Consider the following 27,654-nt stretch of genomic DNA (forward strand, 5'->3'; position numbering starts at 1 on the left):
GGCTAAAATAGGGAATATAAGTAAGATCTAAAACCTTGATTGAAGGGTTTAAGATATTTCATCAATACAATTTCTTGAATTCTTCAATCCTCCATTTCTAAATCCAATACATAAAAATGGTGAGAGGGACTCTCCTTCGCACCTTACTCTCCACCGCCAGGAAAACCACCACCACCTCCACCAAGCCCTACTTTAATCCTCACATCTTCCCTCTCCCCCGGACATTTTCATCTTCGGCCGCCGCCGCCTCCGCCTCCGCCTCCGCCGCCGGGAACTACAACTCGTCATTAGATCCTTCACGGCTTCGAAACGTAGCAGTGATTGCGCACGTTGACCATGGAAAAACAACTCTTATGGATCGACTTCTTCGTCAGTGTGGTGCCGATATCCCTCATGAACGCGCCATGGATTCCATCTCCCTTGAACGTGAACGGGGAATTACTATCGCGTCTAAGGTTTTCTTTTTTAATTGGGGATCGATTTTTCAATTTTGGATTGGATATATTGATATTGGTATTCAAATTAAGGCTAATTATTGGTTATTGTTTTACTTTTACGGGATGGTGTATAGCTTGAATGGATTTGTTTTTATTTAATTTTATTGAGGCGATGAAAAGAAAATTTGTATAATCACCAAAAATGAAAATTCTAATTGAATTTTCTTTTGATATATACTTAATACTTTGTCACTTTTTGCTGCAAGCCTGAAACTTACCACTCGGGCACATACTTTAAGAAAGAGATTATATATGATAAATGATCAAATTGATCAAAATTAAACCATAATTACCTATCCCCTTCTGCTAATTGGTGATTAAGTTTTTCAGCTACTTTGTCTTGCATTCTCTATTTTCATCCTCCTCTTTTGCCATGAGGGTGAATTATTACAATTTGTAAAAAGGAATGGAGGAATACATTTGCTTTTAATAAGTGAAGTTGATTCCTTTGATCCAAACGCGGACTCTAAATAGTTGTGATTCGTTTTTTGAATGAGTATCGTTGTTTATCTAACTGACCTATTGTTTCACAACTAACAGTCGGCTATCTGGATTCTTCTGAATTTAAGCCGTGACAGTCTTATAGTTAAAACTTATAGTTAAACATTAACACTAATCTTTTGGATAAAATGGATTTTGCCTTTGAACCACATATGCCTTACTTTCGTGATTCATGAACTTTTAATTGAACATTGCCTAAAAACTTAATCCTTTACTGAAGCATACCTGTCATCTTGTCGTTTCTTCTACCCAAAAAATGGGATCAGTTGCATGAGCTTAAATCAATGTTTGCCAAGATCATGTGGTTTCCTAATCACTGACCATGCATTGAATTATGTATAGGACTAAAGTACGGTAGCCTTGCGATGCAAAATTGGTAGATGACTAAAGTATTTTGAAATATCTTTTGTACGTCTAAAGTAGATGCTTGCCTTGACTAGTTTGCTAAGTATTTCCTTAGTATGGTATAGGTGCTGAGAGTAGGCAATCACCACACTGAAGATATTTTTGTTTTGTTTTTCCAACAATGCTGTATTGTATAATTTGTTTTTTTGATGATGTAGGTTACATCTGTTTCATGGAAGGAGAATGAATTGAACATGGTTGATACTCCTGGACATGCAGACTTCGGTGGGGAGGTATGCTTACAATGACGAATGAGCGTAGTGTGTGAATGTTGTTTCCGTTCAATTGAGGCCAAGTTCACGTATTTGTAGCGTCAAATATTGACCAAAACCGTTATATATGTCTCTTAAACATGCCTAATGCACAAATTTCGCAGACCTTAACAATGCAATTAGTATTGGTTCTTTAGATATGGAAAACTTTATAGCTCGACCCGTACGCATCAAACTCATTTTTGAACTGTGTGTTAGTGCAATGTGTTTTGTAAATTGTGATGTGGGGTTATACTGATGAATATGTCAATTGTGTTTGTGCTTTTTATAAACCATGTGTTCAACAATCGGAGGATTTTTGTGGCCTTTTTTGGCAATTATGTTGATATCATTAAGCTTATCTAAAAGCTTTTCCAACTTATGGTCTGTCCATTTGTTTTAAATATTGTGTCACTGAGAGGTTTATTTTCCAATATTTGGGTGGGGTTGGGGTTGAGATAATTTAGATGGGCTAATGGTTTGATATAAACATGTCTTGAGTAAGAGAGATACATATCGAGGGTCTAGGGATATTTACAAGACAAAAGAGAACCTATTAATTCTTAATAGTTCATAAGACCAATGAAGACAAATTGCCATTAAATTGGAAGAACTTCCCAAAGCATTGTTAACAAGAGATATATTAGTAACCTTGCATACCATTTTTACAATTATTATTAATGGAGTTACTCATAATTTTCAAAAGTGACTTATTTAGCAATCCTCGCTAGGGCATAACATATTGTTTAGTCACATCACTTAGTTTGTAGTTAAAGCATGTTTAGTGGTAAAAGCATCCTGCTACCTTCACTTACATTGATGATGAAATAACGATGTTTTATTCTTCGCCTTTTTCCTTATTTTAGGATGTGGTGTTGATGATGGATATGAGATATAGATGTGGGTGGTGTTGTAGGATGTTGATTTGGGTAGGAGGGTAGATGATACGGCTATAACCTGCAAGCTTATAAGTGAGGGATGTTTGAGATGAAGGATTTTGGAAATAAGCCGTTATTCAGAATAGTGATGTGATTGAAGAATACTTATTCAAACTAAACTCTTAATGATTTAACATGTTCAAAGCTGTAGACACGAGTTTCAAAACTCTTAGAAGGTGCTCCTGCAAAAGGAGCTAGATCTTATTCTAAGTCTACTTTGTAGCCCCATAAACCTCCCTTGCCAAAGAACGCCTCAATACACAAAGAAAGCCCAACATTTGATCTTGTCTACCTAGCAGCTCTTATAGTTTTGGTGACTTCCTTTTGATGGAAGCACTAAATTGTAAAAGCACAACCATCAACTAGCATGTCACTCATCCGAGTTCCTCAAGTATCTCATATGCAATGCCATTGTTAGTATTATGGTGGAAGGTGTTGAAGATTGTTATACACAAAGACTTTCAAGAGACAATACCTAAATAACTCTCGTTCCAATTCATTCTGTGCATCATCCTTTCTACCTGCTTGTTTAACATCACTTTTCACTTCTACTAGCACGCTTCCTTCACTAAGGAGTTTGGGGCTTGGCGGCTTGCACCACTTTGACAAAAGGATTCAGTTGGTTCTAGATTTTATCTCTATCACCCAAATGCAGTGTGGATGTTGTAAATGGGTTGATTGGTAGTGTACTGTTGTGGGGAATTCATGGAATATGGTGACTATTTTGTGGTCCTTTATCCCTTTAAATTCCGAAAAAATAATGACCAACATTGGAGGCAAGGAGGATTTTTGTTCTCATTTATGCTATTCCATGTACAGGCAATAGATTCATTATGTTTCTGTTTGGGTATATTTTCCTTTGAAGTTGAAAGAATCTACTGTGGGAACTCTTAAATCATGTCTAACAATAGATATTATATGCTTTTAATAAACCTCATTTTTACTTCTTTAGCAATCTCTGTAGTTTTTTGTTAGGTTTCGATCTATGCGACCATAATAATGATTGAACCTCCTTTGCATTTGTCTTGGTAAGTTTGGATCTTGGAAGGGTGCTTTTACTATAATATGAAGTTTGTTATGTTTCTATGTCCGGGTTTATCATTATCTGTATGATTTAGTTGTTATGTAGCTAGACATTGCATGTGCTGTAAGCCTGTTAGTACACATGAAACACATTGCCTTTATCACTTGTTCGATCTGTGTTTTTGCTTCTAACTTTGTCTTCTATTCTGTAGTCAATCTTTGACTAGTACGAGTTCCCTTTTTTTTAATTGATAGGTTGAGCGAGTTGTTGGCATGGTTGAGGGTGCAATTTTAGTTGTAGATGCTGGTGAAGGTCCGCTTGCCCAAACAAAGTTTGTTTTGGCGAAGGCGTTGAAGTATGGGTTGCGTCCTATTCTACTCTTGAACAAGGTGGATAAACCTTCAGGTGAGTTTCATATCAGATTACTTGGATTAAATATTCTTGTATCCTAACGGTGTTGTATACAAATTACAGATGGGAATCCTAGTTATCATTGTGGATTGGCTAGGATGGGCCTTGACCCATCACATGAAACAAGATTAATTTTATTGCTTTGTTTTACTGAATATTGAGATGGTTGAAAACCTAGCCTCTAAGGAAGGTCCTGCAAATTTGAATTTGACTTCCATGTCCTTTGTTTTCATACCTATGCTCTGTTTTTGTTTGTATGGTTTATTTAGAGTTAATTATTAATACATTAGTCCTATTGACCCTTTTCTTTTTTCTTTTTAATGTGACCTAAGCTTCTTTTCTCATCCTTCTATTTCATTTCCATGAACTCTTAAGTGTGTTTGATTTTTGTTTATACTTTTATTTCAAAAGATGTGTGCTTTGAGAAGTACACTGTAGAAAAGATAAATGAGTTAATTCCATATCAAATAATTTGAATTTTTGGATCCGCTTCTTGTTATCTTCTTATAGTTTTACATTTTATGACTTCTAATTGTGTTTGGATTAAATTGATGTAACCTTATACAATGCCATTTCCACTTGTTTTCCCTCCTTGTTTGAGCAAGAAATGTTCTTATTGTGCGTCTAATTTAGGAAAGACTTATTGTTTTTGGGTTTTAGTGCCATTGTTCTTTTTGGGATGTCTATTGAGAATTTGTTATGCAAGCTGCAAAGTATATTGATTTGGAATTTTTAGTCATTAATAATTAGCTTCATGTAAAATCAAAAGTCACGAGTTTGCAAAATCTAAAACCTAGAATGGCAAACAAGCTTCCCAAATGGAGTGAATGCATTATTAGAATTCTGATGCGAATCACAGTTTTATGATAAAAAAAATTTCAATTCTTATCTTAGGTAGGATTTCAATGTTTGTAGAATTCTACCATCATATTTGAATAACAATTCGAATCAGTGAAACATAATTCTTAGCTAATTCGCCATTTGAATTCGTGATTCGCTCAAAATGGCCCCAAGATAGCTTAAAACCGGCCATGCCGTTTTTTTGATTTGCAATTCGTAAGATTAGTGAATCATGTGACATTATTTTGAATGGTAGGATCTTAATATGACAATCAATATCAATTTTATGTGTTATATTTAAAGAATATTATATACTTTTGCACATTTATGTTAAATTATTCAATCGTTACAACTATATTAAATAGTTCATATACTTGTAATGACTCATAAGTCATAATTCAAATATTTATCAGTTAGTGTATTTTCTTTTCACATCTTTGAAAATGAAGTTAAATAAAATTGATTAATTTGTTTAAACTCCACAATGAATGTTTATAACTTGTTACCATTGTTTATGACAAATTCAAAATATACCTTCTAATTGATCTTGCGTAGGATTTTTATCCTTACTCTCATGGAATAATTGGTGCCTGTGAACGAATTTTGAGCTTATCGTTCCACAAACCCCGTTAGTAACAATCATTATAAGGTGTTAATTTAACATATTAGCCATTATAATCATTTTTAAAAGTGTATTAGGTTCTAAAAGGTCTATTGTAAGCTTCAATTTAAATATATGTTCAAAGCATAAATTTCTATGATAAAATGAGATTTAAAAAGTTAACAATTCACATTACCTTATCCTAAAAGTGAGTCGTAACTCCTTGGGGTTTTGCATCCACAACATTGTGACTCTTACCGCAATCGCAACAATATTCATGATATTATTTCATGCTCACACTTACTTTATTGATTTTCATTGTGATTGAAATCAATCCATCGTTACATAGAAAATGATGTGAGTGTAAGTTGCCTCTTGGCATTTTTTAAAGAAAGTCTTGGCATTAACATTATGCATGTGTGAGTCTCGTTGTTAAATTTGTAGCTATTTGGAATCAGGAGCCTAGTTTCTTTGACATGGAATATTTACCTTATACGGAGTTTGATGTGATCGTATAGAAAGATAAACCCTATAGCTAATAGTCGATGGTTAAATTCTATCGAAGGAAGAGAAAGAAATTGGAGCTATTGATCTTTGACATTAGACGAGTTGGAAAAGGAAATTGTTTTGCTGTTCAATACGTAAATTGTTTTTGTTCTCTTTGGTTTTTTTCATTGCTTCCTTTTCATTTTTTGTATGGGAATGTGGGCTGACTTTTCTTTTTCTTTCTTACCTCTCATAATGGATTGAAATTTTTTTAATTTTTTTTTTTTCATTCTCATGGACATGGAAATTGACACAGTGGTTCTTTTGTCGATTTTCTTTGTTTTTCTTTATGTAACCTTTTAATATTTATTTGTGTCATTGGCTGCTAGGTTAAAATTTAAGATTGGGCTTGATTCTACACACTATAGGAAGAGGACAAGTAAATGGAAATACTTCAAGTATAATTATTTATAGGAGTTTCCACCTTTCCCACAATCTAACTTCATCTCATTTTTCTTATCAGAACCCTTTTTATACCTTAAGCCAAGTCTCCATGCTCGTGTTTCAAATTAGGATGATGTCTCATATGTTGAAATTTCAGCTTTGCCAAGCTTTGCACTCCACATATTCAAACTCTTATCCAAGTATGAGTGGAGTGGTGGATCATCAACTCTAAGTCTTCAACCCAAGCGACCTATGAGTAATGATATACGAATGGCCGTGTTGCTGGAATGAAAATCAATTGGGAATAATTATCTTTTGTGTTTTCCTAACCGTCAAGATCAATTCTCCAAGTATTGTATGTTTTTATGTTGGACTTTACATACTATTTTTAGATCTAGGGTTTATCTTTCTCTTTCTTCTCATGTGTCATAACCCCATGCCAATCACATATCTGATAAGGATTCCAGATCCTGATCAAGGTTACTTTGGTCTGACTTGGGTCTGAGGGCAAAATTTTTATGTCAAAGTAACTAAGCTCTCACACTCGAACTTAGTAGTACTATCTATTTTTCAATAAATGAAACTTTTAATGCCTTCAAGCCGAGTCTCCTTATCTGTGTCCCAAATTAGGACAAGATCTCTATGTCTTGAAATTTCAGCTTTGCCGAGGCAACAATCAATTATGTTCTCATATCTGACCATTTTGTACCCACAGGTGGCAGTAACATAGGTTGTGACTTGTGACTATATTTTTTGTTCACCTTAGATGGCGTGTCTCCAATAATTGATTGTAAGCATTGGGTATCCCCTTCATATGTTTGGTATTGGATGAAACATAAATGTCAAGTCTTGCATGAGGGAAGGAGGTTGGTCATGGGTGGAGAAAGTGGATGTTTCTGTTGATTTATGGTATAGTATAGATCGTTGGATCTTGGATGGAGGAGAGATTGCTATCTTCTTTATTCAATTGCTAGGGTAACTCCTTTAATGAACTTCTTTATTTGCCTTGTGATATCAATGTTGTCTATGAGTGTGTGCCATGAGTCATGGAACAATCAAATAGAAGTACATCTATGTGTGTGTAGGAGTGTTTTGTCCTTCATGCAAACTCAACATGCGTTCTTTTTTGTCTTAGCATTTTTCATGCAATGACTCACTTGCAGTGTCGGAAGAGAGATGTGATGAAGTGGAAAGCCTGGTGTTTGATCTTTTTGCGAATCTTGGTGCTACAGGTTTGTAATTTAAAAGAGAGCATTTGTTTGGTGACTGCTAATTCATCATCTATTATGTCGCCTCCTACATATTAACAGTATGATATGATCATATATATTATTTCAGAGGAACAATTGGATTTTCCAGTTCTTTATGCCTCTGCTAAAGAAGGATGGGCATCATCAGAATACACCAAGAGTCCACCTGAAGAAGCTAAGAATATGTCAGATTTGCTTGATACCATAGTCAGACATGTTCCTCAACCAGCAGCTAGCCTTGATTCTCCTTTCCAGATGTTGGTTAGTTTTTTTACTGTATAATTGTTCATTACTAGTGACTGTTTTGGATTGTGGCAGTGTTGCGCATTGAAGAAGCGATCAAGGTGGGTGGGAAAAGTATAGAAATGGAATAAGTATAGACAAGCTTGATGTTACTGATCCTTTCTGATTCATGAAAACCATCTATTGAATGGGAATAGAAACATGAAATGTGAAAGAACAAAATTGGAAATTCTTTAAAAATTAAAATATAAAAGTGGATAAAAGAGTTCGTAAAGTTCCTAGAATACTTGTTTAAGTTGGCCGTAACAAATTTGACTAATTAATTGCACCGAATCTATTTGTCAATGCCTTTCGGTCTCTACAAGATTGAGCGGTGGAAATCGAATGTTATACTCCCTTCTATTCTCCTATCCACTATTATTGCCCAATTTAGCTTTTTGATACTATTTATCGATCCTCTTAATTTATATTTTCTTCTTAAAATATAAGTTAAAGACATAGTCGAGTGAGTTATTGTTTGATTTGTCTCAAAGTAAATTATATTAATATCAACTTTTTGTAACTTTTAGTTATGCACAATAGATTTTAGTATTGCATATGTGCATTGAAAATCGTGAAAAAAAAAACCAAATGGAAGAATAATAGTGAATAAGAGGGAGTATCACTTAACTTGAGGACTAAGTTCATCAAGACATAGGATTCGAGGTAGAGATCAATAACCTGAAACAAATTTCCCCTATGTTTGATAAGTTTGTTTTGACTATACATTTCGGCAAGTGGGAAAGTGTTCACAACGTTTTTACTTTTATGCTACAAAATTTAAAGATTTGTCTTTCCTGATTGATAGTTTTTTGTAGTTATTTCATGCTCTTTGGTTTCTCTTTTTGCTATATTGTAAAACCTTGAAAAGATATTTGACAGTCCTTTTTAGGTCTCGATGATGGAAAAAGACTCCTTTATTGGGAGGATATTGACTGGCCGTATTTCTTCTGGTATAGTTCGTGTTGGCGACAAGGTGCATGGACTGCGTAGCACTGATACAGGAGTTCAAAAAATTGAAGAAGGAAAGGTTTGTCAGTAAATTTGTCATATCTTGAGTGTTTATTGTATTACATCCATATCTCGTCTTGTAATCCTTTCGGTGAAGATTAAATAATCAGCGAACGTAAACCATTTATCCTCTTGAAGCAAAGAGTATAGATTTGATTTTTGAAGTCTATTTAGTCTATAACCGATCAGGATGATTGCTTGGAGAAGGGAAGGGAGAAAGCTTAGGAATTGAGAATGAGGAGTCGAGGACCAAGACCCCACGAGTGAACTTATTGAACCACTAAGAGAAATATAGTAAAAGAAACGACATAGAAATGCTAGCAAGATATGATCCAAGACAAAAATCTCAAATATCCACTCCTACCTACAGCAGAGCAATGAATGAATTATAACTACAAAAGACTGTATTAAACTTGTTCAGAATTGGGGTACAACTGCACTTGTTGTATCCCCACTGAATGCGCGCTACATAATCTATTCCCCTTGGTGTCTTTTTGTTTATGTCATGTGCTTTTGCTTATTTAAAAAATGTTCTTTCTGTAGGTTGTTAAATTGATGAAAAAAAAGGGTACAGGCATGGTTTCTGTTGATTGTGCTGGTGCTGGTGACATCGTTTGTATTGCTGGATTGGCAAGTCCGTCAATAGGTCATACTGTTGCGAATACCCAGGTCAGATCACTTTTTGCTACTTCTTCCGAAGCTTGTTTATTCCATAAATTATGGCCTCATACATGTGTGTGTTTGAAACTAGAAATAGATTACTTGTGGTCATTAGTTACTGTTGATGGGTATCCACCTTAATTGGACACTTGTACTTGAGTACAATGACTCTGCTTTCACCATGGTACCTCTCTCACACCCACGTTTATTGCAAAAACAAACAATTTTTTCTTTTAGAACTCCTTTGCCACAAATTTTCTTCACATTCATGAACTGGTCTTAGGGTCATTCAAGAGGACTAATCAATACACTCGCTTGTGATGGCTTGTTTGTGCTCTAGAAAATGGGTATCGAGACAAGAGCTAGAGCACATGAATTATAATGTTAATTATGATTTGTGACATTTGAGGTAAGTTGATGTGTTTGCTAGTTGTCATTGGGGGACACATTTTCCTCTCGTAGTGTATACTTTTTGTATCAATAACATTCCATGTCTTCCTTGTACGCCATAAAGTGGTTCCAAAGTCCCACCATAGTGCAAAAGTTTCAGTTTCTGCTATGATTGTAGTAATGGTCAAAATGATGCATGCGGTGATGTGTTGTCGTAACTATGTAAATTGGCCTAAGCGTGGTATTTTTAAACCTTTACAATTTGGATAGTATTGTTTTTGTACTTGCTAGTTCGAATTCCTTTTCAAATCAGCTGGCCTTGTATTTGTAGTGTAGCTCCCATCTAGACAAGGTTTAAGAAGAGTCTAATGTACGCAACCTTCCTTTATATTAAATGATAGATTGTTACTAATTGATCTTTTATCGAAACATCATCAGTGAATACATCAATAGGAATTCCAAATAATTTAACGATTCATTTTCCTATAACCCATCGTAACTCAAATCCAAATTTTCTTCATTAGTAGATTTGTTTTTCGTTTTGACAATGATAGAGAAGCCAATTATTTCTTGCATTAAACCTTTGATCTTGCACTAAACCTATTTGGAAGACGCTTTATATGCTTTGAAGAAATTCACTTGGTGAGAATTATAAGATCCAGTGATTTATGTAGTTATCAAAGCTTTTATGGCTTTGTGTGCAGCTGGGAGTGGTGTGTTTCACTCCTCGGAGCATTTGTTCGCTTGTATCTATAAGACATACTCCCTTAATCCCTAAGATTTTGCAACAATATGCAATGACACAATTGTTAAGAAGGAGATAGATCCTATTAAATTGTATGGATAGGATTAAAAGTGATAGAAGATGAGAGAAGCTTTGTGGATAAGAATTTAATGAAGTGGTTGGACACTACTTAAAATAGAAATGTTGCAAAGTTAAAGGAACGAACAAAAATAGAAATTATGGCAATCTCTTGGGGACAAAGGGAGTAACATGCAATTTTGGCCTTTTGGACTCCAGTTTCCTGTATTAATGGACCTATTTTCTCTCAGCTTATAACTCTTTCATGTACAAATCACAAGGGTTCCCACCAAGGTGATGTATGTTTGGATGTACGTTGCCTTAACCTAAATTAAAGGGTTGTTTCTGCTGACCCTAGATATTGTCTTCCATCATTCTAGAGACAAGTGCGAAAATTATGCTGTATTATAATAGTTAGCTGAATTACTTGCTTTGCTTCTCCTGTTCTTTCGAAATTTTTAAAAATGAAATCTTTAACTGTGCATAACCCAATTCTGAGTCATTGAAGGGTTGATTGTTTGTCATGAGCTTGTAATTGAGAAGCACATTTTGTTAGCTGAAATGTTCGTTTACAGAAGATAGCAGTATAGAACTGCTTATAGTCCTTGTGATGGTTGAAGACTTCTTCCATTCTATTCAATATTCTCAATGTCTATTTTTTCGAATATAGATGTTCAATCAACCATAATAAGGATTTGGACTTTTGGAATTTGTGAATCATAAATTTCATTCTATTCTTTTTTGCATAATCTTTCAGGTCTTGAGTGCACTTCCGACTGTCGAGTTGGACCCTCCAACTATTTCAATGACTTTTAGTGTGAACGACTCTCCATTGGCCGGAAAAGATGGAATTCATGTGAGTATTTTGTTTTTCTTTGCTTAGTATACATGCAACGTTATTAGCATCAAGTACCTGACAAATTATTTATGCATCTGTGCTGCTGTTCGCTCATTTACCTATTTATTTCTCAAAATTGGATCTTGATTCTGGATATATCTGTAATCTTTCAATATAACAGGATAATGGTCATTTATCTGATTTTTCTAGGTTTCTTCTGCATATAAATTCTGCATGAGTGGATATCAGATGTCAGTCCCATGTTATTTCCCCCTTTTTCTTTCAAGTGGGATTTCTTTTAGATTTTGCTTGTGGGAAAAGAGGGGTGGGGGAGGATGGGTTAAAAGCTTACTTTTGGTTTTCCATAGTGAGGTTTAGATACAAGGTGTTTCTGGTCTTCATTTTCACAGAATTTTTGTTTTTGCTTTTGTTTTGGAGTAGATGAGACTAACATTTTAATTCGATAACAATTTAGGAGGGAAAGGAAGGGGAGCAAATAGGAGGGAAGTGGAGGGAAAGGGTGCGAATGGAGAGGAAGGGGGAGAGGAGCAAAAAACAAAATTAAGGATATGAAATAAGGCATGGAAGGAGAAGAAAAAAATTATCCCTCAATTGAATAGAAATTGAGTTGATGATGAAAGGAAGGGAGGGTATTTGAAAGGTTTAGAACATTACACTTGACTCCTGTAGGCATATAGCCTGTAACGTTCTTTAGAAAATATCAGATGTATTGTGTACGTCAGATTCATAATAGCCCTGTTTTTAATGTTTTATCACAAAGTTAAAGACATGCAAGTATGCAACAGAAGGTGATGCGAACTTCTGGGGAATAGGCACCTTGCTTTCAGGTTCTTGGTTGTTTCTTGATGACACAGTTGGTCGATTCTATGGCTTGAAGTTTACTTCAAAGTATTTTCAATGTCCATCTCTTCTTTGTATCTTGAGTCTTGTTGGTGGTGGGTTGTTGCCAGTTGCTTTCGCTTGCACTGGTATGTTGGTTATAAACTGGTAATGTTTTTTTCCTAATGTAGTTCTTTAAAGGTGCTTTTGCGATCTTCATTTACATGTTCAATAAGTACAATGGCGCAAACATTTGTAGCAAGTTGCAAATTTTGTCATCATGTGGACTTTTAGATTGAGGAATGTTGGGATTTAAAAGCTTTTTTCTGAGGTTCCTAGTGGAGTCGAATAAGTGTTGCTTATGGCCTATGGGACTTTTTATGTCCTCAGATGTCATTCGGGATTCATGAAGACTATTGAAGTTGGTGAATTTCTTTTCTCCTTCGTACTACTTGTTTGTGGAGTTTTTTCATCCTTTAATCATTCATTTGTTTTTGGTCATTTAAATATATTTATTGCATATAAATTTAATAGTTTTTGCTTGAAGATCAATTGATTGTTAGCTATTCCAAGTCATTTTAATTTTTTTTCTTGTAGTTGACTGGTGGAAAAATTGGTGAACGATTGATGGCGGAGGCAGAAACAAACCTTGCAATAAATGTTATTCCTGGTTTATCAGATTCGTTTGAAGTACAGGGAAGGGGAGAGCTCCAACTGGGTTAGTGTGTTTACTTTCCCTTTTGTAGTCGAATAGTGTTACTGAAGCCTGAATTGTTTCTGGACAATTTGAACATGTCTGTGATCTTCATCTTTGAGATCTTTTAGAATTTCATTCTTTTTTTATTGAAGCCTTTATAGAAGACTTTTAAAGTCAAAATTTTTAGTGTCTTGATGCATTTTTTTTGATAACCCAAAATTCCATTTATAGTTTCATGAGACGTGGTTGGAAATATTCAACAGTTGAAAGTGTTGAAGGGCGTTCTTGGGTCATATTAAGTACCTTAGCTGGTCTCATCTGAATAATTTTGCATATCATCTAACGTCAAAGTTTTCTCCAATAGAATTAACTCCTATCCCATCTTAGTTTAGCCAAATCTTTTGGAACGTAGTTTAAGAAGCTTTCATGAGTGGTTATTAATTGTTTTTTTTTTTCTACTGGGTGATCTGATTTGTGAACTAGTGGGAATCCGTTTATTGCAAAATGCCTTGATTGAGCAAGGAGGGCCCAAGAGAGAAAATAAAAATAAGGCAAGTTGACATTTAGTGGAGAGCCCTTGTTAATCGAATAAAAGGTGGGATCCATACCAATTACCATAAATAAGAAATGGGCAAGCTAATGTGGGATAAATGAAAGGAACATGATAAGGTAACTTGAGATAACAGACTCAGTAAATCTTACAAAGAAATCATCGCAATAAAAATTTAAATCAAAAGTTTGTTGTCTTACTGTGGTCCTAGATTTCAAAATAACTAGAAGAAAATTACTAATTTGTAAAGCTTAAAGTTTTTTTAATATATATCTTATCAGATGCTTTACTTCAGCCTATTTTTCCTAGTGTAAATGTATAATAAGATAGTTACCTCTAGTGAATAAATTTATCGGAGATATGAAGGAATTATCAAGAGAGGGTTAGTAGTTTGGAACAACACCAATACATTACTCCCTCTTATTCACCCTAAGTGTCCCATTTTCTTATTGAGTCAAGTCACCATAAATGTCTCATTTCTATTTTAGATATGCTACCTTTATCAATTTACCCTTACTAACTGTAATCTTTCCACACCTTTACGCTTACTAGTTCCACTTTACCCCTATCAAAACTTAAAACACTTTACTTTTTCTTTCACATGTGGTTCCATTTGACCACCTAAAAAATAGTGAAAAGTCAAATGGGACACATTGAGTGAATAGGAGGGAGTAATTAATTTTCAGACATTTTCTTTTTTAGGCAATAGTCACAAATTTTTATTGGTTTTCTTTCGTTGAATATGCTAGTTCTAACAGCTTATCATGATGTGTCAACTGACAACTCATTAGGAAACTTTCCCCGCGTTTGTTGGCGCTTGAAGCCTTGAACTTTGAATATTGTTTTTGTAGAAGATTTTCAACAACTCCTCGTTGCACTCTTATTGGCCTCTTAAGAGGAAAGTTTCTAGTGAAACGTAGTTTGATTTTTAATTTTGAGTTTTCAATTTTGAGAAAGGGTAATGTGTTGGGTCCTTTACACTATATGATAAATTTGTTAGTAGTGTGGAGAAAGAATCTTTGCCTTGAAATGTATTTGAGTACCGAGTATAGTTGTTACTCATTAGTGATGGGATGATACACCTGGTAATTGTTTTACCCAAAACTTCCCATTCTTGAAATTTGTTTTATTTCCCGGTGAAAATGTTCATTAAGACTGTTAGTAGTTGAGGGTGGTAGCTGTAGTTAATACGTTGATGAGAGCAGTTTAGTAGAAGATATGTACAAGGTAGTGGGCAGGAATTTAGGAGCGAGTTGATTTGTGAGCAATAGAGAAGATGTAGATGCTGCACTTATAGTCATCAACATTTAAATAGAAAAAATGTATTGATATGAATTCATTACAAACCTTAATCAAGAATCCAATTACAAACCCAATTACCAGATTTTGAGCTAGATTGATCAACAAAGATGCTACCTTTGTGCAAATTGAGCATCCAATACTGTTTTATGGCACTTGATGAAGCAGAATATACACATTTCTTGTGTTCTGACATAAATTTGTGGTTGATCCAGATGATTTTCTATGATATTTTGTATTCCAATAATTAGTGTAATGAAAAAATGACTAGAAAGAGGGACTTTTGCTGTTCTATGTTTTAACATGTAGAATTCAGGGTAATTAAATTTGAAAGCTATAAAGTCGAATCTTAGTTCAATGAGTTTCTGGGGAATGAAGTGTCATGTATTTCAGAATTATATGATTAATGAATTTTCAGTTGATTATTGTGATTTCAGTTATACCCCTGTTTCAGGTATGGATTTGGGTGGGTCATAGCTCTTCTTGTAGCTGAAAGAGGAGAGGAAAGAGAATGGGGTGATTATTGTTGAGTGGAGCACGTTGCTGTATTGGGTTAATTTGGAGTATATTGCCAAGTCTACAAAACTTAGATTTGATATTTGAATGAGCATTTAGAATCAACGGATTTCTTTATGAAAATAGTTCTTTAATTGACTATCCAATTTTTTTGAAACCTCAGAGAAGTAATTGGGTACTCGGCTATTTAAGCAAAGTATCATGGAGCAAACAACAATGATGGCATAACCCTAATTCGAATAATAGAGTAAGAGAGGAAAGAGGAAAAAAAAACTTCACAAATTTGGTAATAGGTCAACTGAGTCTAATATGAAAAGTGATCCCTTATTGTTGATTTAAATCTAAGTTAATCAATAGTTTGGTTTAACATGAGTGGATGAGCAATAGGGTAAATTAAAATACCAATATTTTCCTCGCAATAAATGTAGCAGTTATTTGATTTTGAACGTGAATAGATTAAATTACTTTGTAGGCAATGGAATTAATTTTTATTTCTAGTGCTATTAATTTTGGTGATAGAAGATATAGAGTTTTATTTTGCATGCATGTTGCATCTTAGAAACCCTTAATGCGAGCCATAAAGCTTAGTATATCCAGTTATTCTTATTATGACCGTCTGACCAACTAGTATTGACTGATAAGTCAATTTAAGTCAACTAATGTTTGGTAAAACTTAGTTGTTGGCTGTTTATTTGAAAAAAAGTGTGTCAAAGCCAATTAGAAAGCTACTCAAGGTAGTTTTTCGTTTTGGCTTAAAAGCCAACTTTTTAGCCCGGCTTAAAAGCCATTTATCATACACCTTTTTGGCTGTTTGACCACTTTAAAAACCAAAAGCCAAAAAGCGATTGAAAAGTTAATCGAAAAGTTATTTACCAAAATCCCTTGGTTAAGATGTGGTTTCAATAAGGCCATCTTAGTTGCCACTTTCGCTATCTTTGTTGTGTCAAGGAGAAGGGGTGACATGTGGCTTGTGCTTGATTTAGTGAAAATCTAGACTGAAAATGAATGAAGTTATTATATTGAGGTAGTTGTACTCTTGTTAATTACTCCCTCTGTTCCATGAGTTGCCAACATTTCTTGGTCATACCCTTTTACTTTGCAACATTTATGTTTTGGGTAATGTCCCTACTACTTTATTTCTTATCTACCCATCTTCTCTCACTTAACCTTATCCACACAATTTATTTGTCCCCACTATTTTCATTTTTCTTGTGCAATCATGAGCCCTTGCATTCTCAAGTGGACAAAGGGAGTACTTTGTAGTGATGACTGTTAGATGATGAATTTTTTATTGATGATTGTTGAGTGTTGATGAATTAGCTTCCTTTTGAAATTAGTTTTCCGTACTCATGTGTAACGTGTTAGTCACAGGATATTTAGGTAGTTCTGTAAGATGTAACATGCAGTTATAGAACTTAGATATATTGATTTGACTTCAATGCTCTTCTTGATTTTTACCTACTTCTGTACCTGCTTTCTGACTACAGGTATCTTAATTGAGAATATGAGGCGTGAAGGTTTTGAGTTATCCGTCTCACCACCTCGAGTCATGTGATTTCCTTACCTTGGTCTTTTTATATTTCTGTTTTTTTTTTTTTTTTATGATAATAATTTAAGTCTTGAAATTTGGCTTTTATGTATTTGCGATTTACGAATATTGATCTTATATTTACACTTGCGTCATAGAACATTATTAAAGCAACAACTGTCAAACCCTACTAACCCTAGTATTATAAATTGACATATCTGTTGAAAAGGATTATGTAAACTACTCTGTTTTCTACAAATTTTTATCATTTTTTTGATATGATTAAATTTAGGTATATTCTTACTTAAATTTATGTATACTAGAGCAGCCAATTTTCTCATTCTTGCACATGTGAAGTCACAGACAACTACTATCTAAATAATACTTCAGCTAAGTCTACTTGTAATGATGTTTGTAATGTTGTTTTTTATGTAATGATGTTTGTTTACGTTCTTTGTCCCACAACTTACCCCGTTGTCTGCAACTATTATCTTTTAAATACTCCTCTTATCCTAAAACAAATCTCTGGAATTGATGAGGCCAAAAGTTACTTTTCCCATATTTATAATTATAATATCTTCGTTATTATAATTGTTCTGCAGTAACAACTAACAAGTAACAACTTGTCTTATTATAAGTTGAAAAGATAATAAAGCAGTATTATGATTATATTTGGGCTGATGATTATTTTATAAAATGATTTCTTTGTAATTTAGATTTCTTCACATTTATTGAAGCAGTGTTTTTTAGTGACAAGAAAAGAGTAGGACTGGGGGGAAAGTTTGAGAAGTATTTAAAAGGTTGCGAGAGAGTGTGGAAGAAACACAATACCGAAAGAACGATAAAGTAATGACGAGAATTTTTAGGAACTTACCAAAATAGAAAGGGTAAAGAACTTTAAAGAAACGGAGGGAAGTACTTTAGGGTCCAAGAAGTTGCATTTATGTGACATTTCATTTTTTTTAAAAAAAGTTTGTTCTCTTTTGGATGACTTTGATTAGAAGTAATAGAAATAAGAATTGGATGCTTTGCTTTCCTCAACCTTAAAAGACTTACAAGTATTAAGTGAATGTAAGCTATTATTACTTGAAATTAATTTTAATGAAGATAAATTAAGCTACAATTGGTAAAACTCTTTTAATCAGGAAACTCTACAGCTTAAAAAAAAGAAAAAAAGGGAAAAATCAGATTCATTCTGTAAACTTCACTTGAATTTAGTAAATATTTTTTCTATTGTATTTTTTGATTTGTGAAAATAATTTGTGTTCAGAGAACGGGCCAAGAAGCCTTTATGCTGATTTAATTGCAACACCTATTCCTTTTTTTGGGAATCACCAAATTTTGGGTAGAGTCTATGTCCAAAATCCAAAAGACTCCCAGTTTGGAATTTTTGAGAAAAACCATAGCCAAATTATCAAAGCAGATGAGTGGATTTAATGAATTGAAACTTATTTCTTCATTGCCTTAATTTTTAAGTTTTATTTCCTTTCATATTGGAATTTGAAATATTCTCTCTATTCTTTTACACCTATGACGTAATATTATGTATTTCTTTTTGTACTGCACATTCAGGTTTCAGAATTTGTCTTTTCTTTTCGATCAGGTATAAAAGTGAAAATGGACAAAAACTTGAACCCTTGGAAGAAGTAACCATCGAGGTAATAATTATGGTTGGCTTGAGGACACTGGTCCTCGTTTGGACATTGAAGTTTCAATGCTAATATATTGTTTTTAGGTCAATGAAGAGCATGTGGGTTCTGTCATGGAAGCCTTGTCTCACAGGCGAGGTGAAATTGTAGACATGGGACCTGTGCCTGGTCATGCTGGGAGGACAAGATTGTTAATGACATGTCCATCAAGGTTGGTAACACTTGATATGCATGTTGATTATCTGCTGCAATAGTAAATACTTTTTTCTGTTTTTTTTTTTTTTTTTTTTTTTTTGCTTTTTTTTTTTTTTTTACGGATTTTATATGGTAATCAGTGATATTTAAAGGGTTAAAAGTCGTTAAGCTATTGCCTAAAGAAGCCAAATCTCATTGTGATGTAGAATAACATATTTCTAGTTTTTCTTTTCTGGTATCATAATGGAATGGGATGCTCTGATCTGGATCTTCTGGCTTAGAAAATTTTGTTTATGCAATCTAAGCTCCGTTAAAATCCTCTCAGCTGTTATAGTACCTTGCCTAGAAAGTAGAAACCCACGACTTGAATGAAGTGGTTGCAAACTAGGTTGACCTTCTCTGCTTCAAAGGACATACTTAAAGAATCCCAAGGAAAATTTTTTTGAGAAGAGGTTTTCTTGACAAGCATATTTGTACTTCCATATACCTTAGCATTCGGAATATAGTTGCCATTTTCGACTTTGCATAATGATTCTTTTTTCTTTTGCTTGTGACTTTGGAGTATACAACATACCACTTATTAAAGGGCTCAAGCCTATGTGATTTGGATGGGTAAAATGTACACAATACTCTTGTAATAACAATGAGGATTTTTCCGATTGACCCTTGATTGCACAAATCATAGGCAAATTCACATTCATAAGCTCACATGATGAAATGAGCCTTGTTAGGTATGACTCATAGAAAGATTCTAATCTTTCTATTTTAAAATATTGTTGATTATTGATAGGAGGCAGCCTTTCTTTTATGACTGTATTGACCTACAGTGTCACATCTGTCTTGAGTGAGATCCTCTTATGCGGTGTTTGGTTAGTGCAAAAACGTTCTTCTGGAGAACTGGTTTCCACGCTTTCTTTTGTCCTGTTTGACAAGGGAATTTAAATGGAAAACTTGGGTGGTAAAGAGTTTTTCATCACTTGGTAAACATTTTCCTCCAAATTGAAAGGAAACCAATTTTCCTCCTTTCTTCCATCACCAAAGTCTTCGTTTCTCATAATAGTTTTCCATCAAAAAAAACAAAAGAAATTAATTATCATTTGCACTTACCTTTGGAAAGATAATTTCCAAGCAAAATGTTTCCTGAAACCAAGCTTATATGAGATTAATGAGAACTATGAGAACCAATCTGCTTGACTAAAAAGTTTATTTTTTACAAAAAAAAAATGTGCTACTTTTTAGCAAAGTGTTACATTCACAAAAAAAAAAATAATTTTAAAAATAAATATAAAGTAACATTTTTTTGTCCAAAAGTAATTTTTTTGTCTAATTGACACCTTTTTATGTAAAAGTCATTCTCCCTCTGTTTCTTTTTGTTTGTCCACTTTACCCTTTCACCTATTTTAAAGCAAATTTGAGCCTCGATATCTCATAATACGCATAAAAAATTGTAGAATTATACATTAAAATTCTTTGCATCAAGACAAATCTAACATGATCCCACATGAATATATTTTGTCTTGAATATATACTTCAAAAATCAAAGTTAAATTTCTCTCGTAAAGTGGAAAAATATAAAGTGGACTAACAAAAGGAACGAAGGGAGTGTTTATCTTTACTTTATCAATTTTTTCTTGTTTGTTAATCATTGAAAAGTAACACATTTTTTCCGAAAAATAGCACCTTTTTATGTAAAAAGCAACACCTTTTGTCAGTTTTATTCAGTATTTTTTTTCTGAATTTAACACTTTTTTGTCGAAAAGTACCACATTTATTTTTAAAAAAAGTTACACATTTTTGCCTAAAATAACACCTTTTTAGTAAAAAAGTAACATTTTTTGAACTTCCTATATATGTATATATATGTATAAAGTATCTTATTTTTGGAAACCTGTTTGTGCTTGATATTTCACTTATTGATTGCAAATGAATTTTTCATTTTGATCATTTTTCAGGGGATTGGTTGGTTATAGAAGTGTATTCTTTAGTGTCACACGAGGAACTGGATTCATGCACAGGGCGTTTCAGGGTACACATTCTTGTTTATTTTCTCTTGATTACATTGCTTAATTATTGGTCATAGTGCTATTTATTCCATTGCAGTTAACATATTAGTAATTAATAACACCAGGCAAAATGCCTTTTGTTTCTTGTTGAAAAAGATGCTCATAAAAAAGTATGATTGTGCCTTTGGTTCGCATAAGAGACATGACATGACTGTAATGCACATAGTCTGATAATATTACTTGTCTATTCGCACATGTTACTGCTTTTGTACGTATCTTTTGTCTTTTTCTCCCTTCCTCCCCATACCTGTGGGGTGTTGGAGCTTGGTTTTCTCTGCTGTCTGCCTGTTTCTTGTTGATATTGCCGAGTTACTAGATCCTTGTGATGTGTAATGGCCTTTTTGTTTTTGCCAGCATATGGAAAGCACCGAGGTCCGTTGGGGAATGTTAGGAAAGGAGTACTGGTAAATTTTCTTATATTCCTTGGCTTCGAATATTTCATGTTCTTCAATGGATCTCAATTTTCTTGGCATTTTACAAGTTGCACTAGAAATAAGAAATCAGCTGCTACTAAAAGTACTGGTGAAATATTAGCTGAAGTGCTGAACTATATGAAGGACTTAGGACTCGCTTCAAGAGATATTTCATGGTTTTGGGACGATATGATGTTTGCTTCACCTTTATTGCCTCATCTTTTTCAGTGTGTATGTAAAGTAAAAACTATAATTATAACTTCTGACTAGACATATAATCACAAAAACTGGATTAAATACTACTTATCACCCTCATCACCGCATCAACCAACATAACTTAGAAACGTGTCTTTCAAATTTGGGTATGAATTTGATAACTGAATGGCAATTCCACCCAGATAATCATTTTTAGGTCAGTTTTGGCAGTTTAACTGAATGGCTGTAAAACTATAATTTAAAAAACCGGATCAAAGCTAATAACTTTTTTTGGACTAAATTCTGTGTCTTTTGTACACAGTTGTCCTTTACAAACTACATAGTAATTATAATGAAGCTTTGTGCTTCAGTTTATCTATCCACAAAATAACATATTTAATCCCCTCCCCACCCCCCCTAGGCGGGAAAATGTCATTTAGGTTCAATTTCGTTGCCTTGAGCGATCTAGTTCACTTATGATTGAATAAGTGCTACCCTAGTTTAGCACATTCTCAAGTAATTCAGCTCAGTGAAAAGGTGAATAGATGAAAAGAATACATCCCATGTAGTCACCCTCTTGTTGAGATATGGGAAATTTTATTCCTCACCTAAAAGAGAGTGCTTGTGCTTGTTGAGATATGGGAAATTTTATTCCTCACCTAAAAAAATACATCCCATGTAGTCGCCCTAGTTTAACTTCATTATGTTCATTGTACAGGTTTCCATGGGATTTGGAACTATAACAGCTCATGCTTTGATGAGTCTAGAAGCACGTGGGATCCTCTTTGTAACTCCTGGGATGGAGGTTTGGAATTGTTACACACTCTGTTTATCTCTTTGATATAATGATTTATGCTTATGTATTAGTGTATGGCTCTTTTTGCTGTGAATGATAAATTGAAGTGTTTGCTTTACTTCTTGAAGTAAAGCTACCCTTTTAGATACTAATGGTTTAAGTCTTTAGGCTCTTTAGTTACAAGATCAATAAAAAGCCTTATCTGGCCTGCTATTTTCATTTTTGTATAGCATCTAATATTATTGAACCACTTAGTGGTGTTGGTTTAATGTAGAATGTTAATGTCTACTATCATTGGACTTCTCTTTGACCTTGATTAGTAATACTAATGTTACTTGCTCGCGAGAAAATGAATCAGTTCTGAGTGGGGATCTGACTGTTCTTGAAATAAAAAATAATTATTCATATTAGGACTTCGGTGAGATACAAATCATTTATTCCCTTTTGTTCTCGTAAAAGAAGTGAGCACATCCAACCACTCCAATATGGCTATTTTATGAAAAGAAATCCAAGATTTTCAGCCATGTTGAAGTGTCCAAGTGTCTTACTCATGAACGAGTGTCAGGGATCCGAGGCAAGTATATACCCAATCTGCAAAGTCTATAAACCTTAAGCTTGATATAATGACTAATTTATACTCCCTGTGTCTCTCAATTTGCACCACTTTCTATTTTAGTTTGTCCGATTCATTTTGCATCCTTTTCTTTTTTAGAAATGGTCTCACTCTCTTTCTTTTTATCTCATTCACAAACTTATTATCTCTCTCCATCTTAACCACTCATTTCTATCATCCACTTGTTTTATATCTTATTCTTCAACCTAATTCCCCTTTCTACTAAATTTGCCGAAGTATTGGGTGCATACTGAGTGAGAGATAGTTGGAGTAATGGTTCTAGAGAAACACATAGATCATCTATCAATTTTTTTTAATAAAATTTAAATACAAAAATATCATGAAACATGGTTATAAAATTTTGATTTGCATGTCTCAAGCAACCTTAAAGAAATTTGATTCAGATTAACCCAAGGAAATCATTTTTTTCGCTGGTCAACTTATCACACAAACCTAGTTATTGTAAAATGTAATTGGTGGTTAAATTGGAGCTCTAAGCGGGTTACTATTTTCTCTTGCCGTTGGTGTGTATATCTAGTGATTGAAGTTATTTACAGGGAAAATTATAGTGGAAACAAATCTGAATTTTTCTAAACAAGACAAAGAGATGGGAACTGGGAAGTTTGCACGTGCATTTTTTAGCTTTCACTGCGCAATAGCTAAACAGAACATGTAACAACTACTTATGTTGGGAAGGTTGATGTTTACTCTTTAAAAGGGGATTGAGTGCCTTGATTTAAATTTTTCTTTATTGTGTTCCTGAGGGTTTGTTTGGGGAGTCTTATGGCATACTTCGAGAGGATTTACAATTCATAAAAATGTATCTTTTGTGAGGATAAAAAACATGACAGATTTTGGGCCGGAGAACCATATAGCATTAAATATGAATGGATGGAAAAGGAATATTGTTACAAGTGATCTTAAGTTGATTTGTTTTGCTACAAGTAGGCAATAAATTGATCTCATAACTTTGTATTAAGGCTTTGGAGTGTAGTTGTCGAAAGGATAGAAGGAAGGTACATACAACAATGGGTTTTTATATATGGTTGAAAATTGTGTTGGACAAGCATGTTGATCTCATAACTTGGTATTAAGGCTTTGGAGTTGTAGTTTTTGAAAGGATAGAGGGGAGGGAGATACAAAAATGGAGTTTAGGGATTATTGAATATGGTGTTGGACAAGCATGTTGATCTCGTAACTTGGTATCAAGGCTTTGGAGTTGTTTTTAAAAGGATAGAAGGGAGGGAGATACGAAATTGGATTTTTAGAGCTGATTGATAATCATGTTGGACATGCATGTTGCCTTTTAGCCTTTAGGAGCTAAGTCTAGTAATTGAGGTTAGTCCGTGCCAAAGACTGCACATGTGGAGCAGTTTGTGGCTTGTTTAGCCTAGTGCTGAACGTTAAACCACCACCAGGCTAGTACATGTACTTATTGTTGCACAAGTTAGGTGCTGCTGCATATTTAGTGCTCAACTGCCTTAGCTGATGGTAATGCAAGAGTGGTTCCGTGCTTCTTGTTAACTTGCCCATGATTTCATGGCTATAAATGATTTCTCTGTGGGTCTTCATCAATGTTAGTGATTCTTTTCAAGGGATGCAGAGTGCAGACTATGCTTGACCATACACTTGACAGTAGCAGTGTAACATGATTTGCTAGCTAATTCGCTTTTTGAATTCGCGATTCGCTTAAATTTGCCTAAGAATAGCCCAAAGCCGACCATAATTCTTTCTATTCACAATTTGCTAGGGAATTAGCAAATTATTTGACAATGGACAATAGACAGCCTTACAGTTTAACATTTCTCTTGATGCTTGAGCAGCAGTTGAACACTTCTGAACTGGAAGCTGATAATTGCTTAGGACCTTTTTTTTGGTTCTCTGTACTGATTGTTAATTGAAATCCGCTTATATCCCTATATATTTGTCACCAGTGAGATTTCCTCAAGTAACCAATCCGAATAATAAGAAACCAGGAATAAATTATAGCACAGAATGGTAGTCAATTTGAACCGTGATTCCATCACGGCAGGAGACAAGGTCGACACTCGACAATGAGAACCTTGACTGCCAAGACGTATAAACCAATCTCTAGTCCCTGAAGCAATAAAATGCAAGTGCATCTAAATCTCACTGTATTTACCCATAACATAACTATCTATTCGCTAAAAGCAACACCTAAACCTTTGCCACTTCACATAAACATTTTAATTATTGCCATTGCCATTGCCATTTGATATAAGTATGAAGTATCTACTACAAGAAGTAATTCACACGATGATGAACCACGTTGAAGTAATGCTGTTGCTATGTTGATGCAGATGAGCTAATAAACTCTGATAAACTTACCATTTAAAACAAGAGCTACTTAAAACTTTTCATCAGACTCAACTCCCTGGTAGTTGCAACAATTGATTACAAGAAGCCCGAGGTCTGACTTTGTGTGTAATATCAGCCTATCTAATACAATTTGCTATAGTCTGTTAGATGAGCCAAACTCCAAAAGTTTAAAAGGCTACTTTGATAGTTGATTATGCATTAAATTACTGCCACACATTAATTTCAGATATGATCAACTATAGTAAATTATCATCTTTATTGTGAGTCATGACACATAGATTGTTGATATGAAAGTTAGAATTACTGGGAATAACATTGAAAGGAAATGCTTAATCTTTTTGAATAAAAATCTTATATTTCTGTTCCCAACTCAAAGTCTCGACAATGAAAGTATTTTCTTTTTTTCGCTGTTGAGCTCTTTTCCAGCCTCTTCATAAGAGTTCCTGTTGACCTTTTTTCTTTTCTGAACTGTGCTATGCAGACATATGATGGCATGATCGTTGGAGAACATTCTCGTGACTGTGATCTTGATGTATGGAAATTTTTTTTCTTTTATTTAAATTAATAAATTTTTATATTAGTGGTAACTTATGTGGGATCCTTTATCATAGATAAATCCTGTTCGAAGTAAGGAGCTCACTAATGTGCGGGCTGCTTCCAAAGATGAAAATGTGAAGCTGTCTCCTCCTCGCATTGTATGTAATCTTTGAACTGGTCTTGTATTCTATATCTTTTCCATTTGTATTCAAGCCTCTAATTTCTGTAACAGAAAATTACGGTCTATCTTATCAACCAATAATTTCTGATATAGTGCAATCCAAACTAGGCTAGCTGGCTAAACTGTACATAAGGGGAATAAGCAGACTTCCCACTCCCACCCCACCCCCCAAAAAAAAATAGGCATTGGACCGGAATTCCTGGTATATGGAATTCTTGGTTTTACATCCTTAGTTCCTCACTCAACCCGTGGAAAAAATGAAAAACCAAGTAAAACTAGAATAAGAGAGCAGAAGAGTTATGCAATTCATCGCAGAAGCAGTTCAAATGTTAAGCAATTTTACGATGGTTGCTACAAGGTCATATAAATCTAAATACAACTATTGTGAGAGACCGTCTCTCAAAGAGACGACTTCAAAACAAAAAGCCCACATCCTTATTTTTCTCTTTAATTTGTATTAATTGGGCTAGTTAGCCCATATATCTAATGCGTCTCTCGGAAAGACCGTCTCTCATAACAATTTGTGATCTAAATATTTGTTTGATTTAAAACATGTGTGGGTTGCACCAGGGGGTGGGGACTGTGGGAAGGGTGGAAACCTGATGTGAGAAAGATGCAGTTGCAAGTATGATTTGAAATTTGCCATAGTTTGTGTTCTTGCTCTATGATTATGTTGGAATTTGAAGTGTGAATGACTCTATGGTTTGCTTTCAGATATCTCTTGAAGAAGCGATTGGTTATGTGCAGTCTGATGAATTGATTGAGGTGAGCTGCGCATCTTTGGTTTGAGATGCTTTTTTACCGGAATACATTTTTTTCAAATGTTTAAATTTGTTGAAATTTCCCTTATTCTTTTGTGAATAAATATGGAAGTTTTACAATTGGATTCCATGGAAGTTTGCATTAAATTTGCTCTCTCAAAATTTCAATCGATCTTTTTTTGCACAATTGGACCTTTTGATCACTATATAGCTCATATATTATTCACCTTAAAAAGCAAGATTAAGATTACGTTGGATTAGATTGTACGAGATTTTTGACTGATGCTATCTTGCTTATGCAGGTTACCCCTAAAACTATCCGATTAAGGAAAAGATATCTTGACGTAAACAAACGCAAAGCAATGAGCAAAAAGCCGAAAGAATAATGGAAAATTGTCAAGTGTCAATACATGATTATCAGGGATACGAGACTTTGAGCCTTGGGATAAATTATCTCACTTATTTTACTTTGAGTGGGCAAGACGCCTCGCCTCGGATGGCCAATCAACAGAGGTGAAGGAGAGCAACCGGTATAAGCCCATTGACAGAAGCTTTTGATACTTCATGTAATATTTCGTGCATAGCACGTCTAATTTTGATGATACATTTATTTTAGATTTCGATTCATATCAGAAAAATGTTCACCTCTTGTATCAAATCATATAATTTTTGGAAATAGATATACTATTGGAAGATATGTATACGTATAAAACCCATATAAAAGGTGCAAAAATGTTTTTAGAATCGTGGACATTACTCTAACAACAATATGGTAAGATGTAGTGGAATGGCGGTATGATGCATGACCCATTTGAACTTATTTTGAAGGCATCATCTTTTTCTGATTTAA

At 34.2% G+C, this 27,654-nt stretch overlaps 1 protein-coding gene across 1 annotated transcript; it reads left to right on the plus strand.

The window, feature by feature from the left end:
• Window positions 1-27,654, plus strand: LOC130807041 (uncharacterized). The gene is made up of 19 exons (XM_057672320.1): window positions 1-455; window positions 1,562-1,636; window positions 3,871-4,021; window positions 7,562-7,630; window positions 7,737-7,909; window positions 8,823-8,960; window positions 9,485-9,610; window positions 11,551-11,649; window positions 13,069-13,189; window positions 17,021-17,084; window positions 18,665-18,719; window positions 18,797-18,921; window positions 20,858-20,931; window positions 21,323-21,372; window positions 22,295-22,381; window positions 25,807-25,857; window positions 25,937-26,020; window positions 26,758-26,808; window positions 27,107-27,654. Exons 1-19 carry the CDS (start codon window positions 117-119, stop codon window positions 27,188-27,190), a joined length of 2,016 nt encoding a protein of 671 aa, XP_057528303.1. The 5' UTR covers window positions 1-116; the 3' UTR covers window positions 27,191-27,654.

Source organism: Amaranthus tricolor, chromosome 2 (genome assembly GCF_026212465.1).
Source record: "Amaranthus tricolor cultivar Red isolate AtriRed21 chromosome 2, ASM2621246v1, whole genome shotgun sequence".
NCBI classification, from domain to species: domain Eukaryota; kingdom Viridiplantae; phylum Streptophyta; class Magnoliopsida; order Caryophyllales; family Amaranthaceae; genus Amaranthus; species Amaranthus tricolor.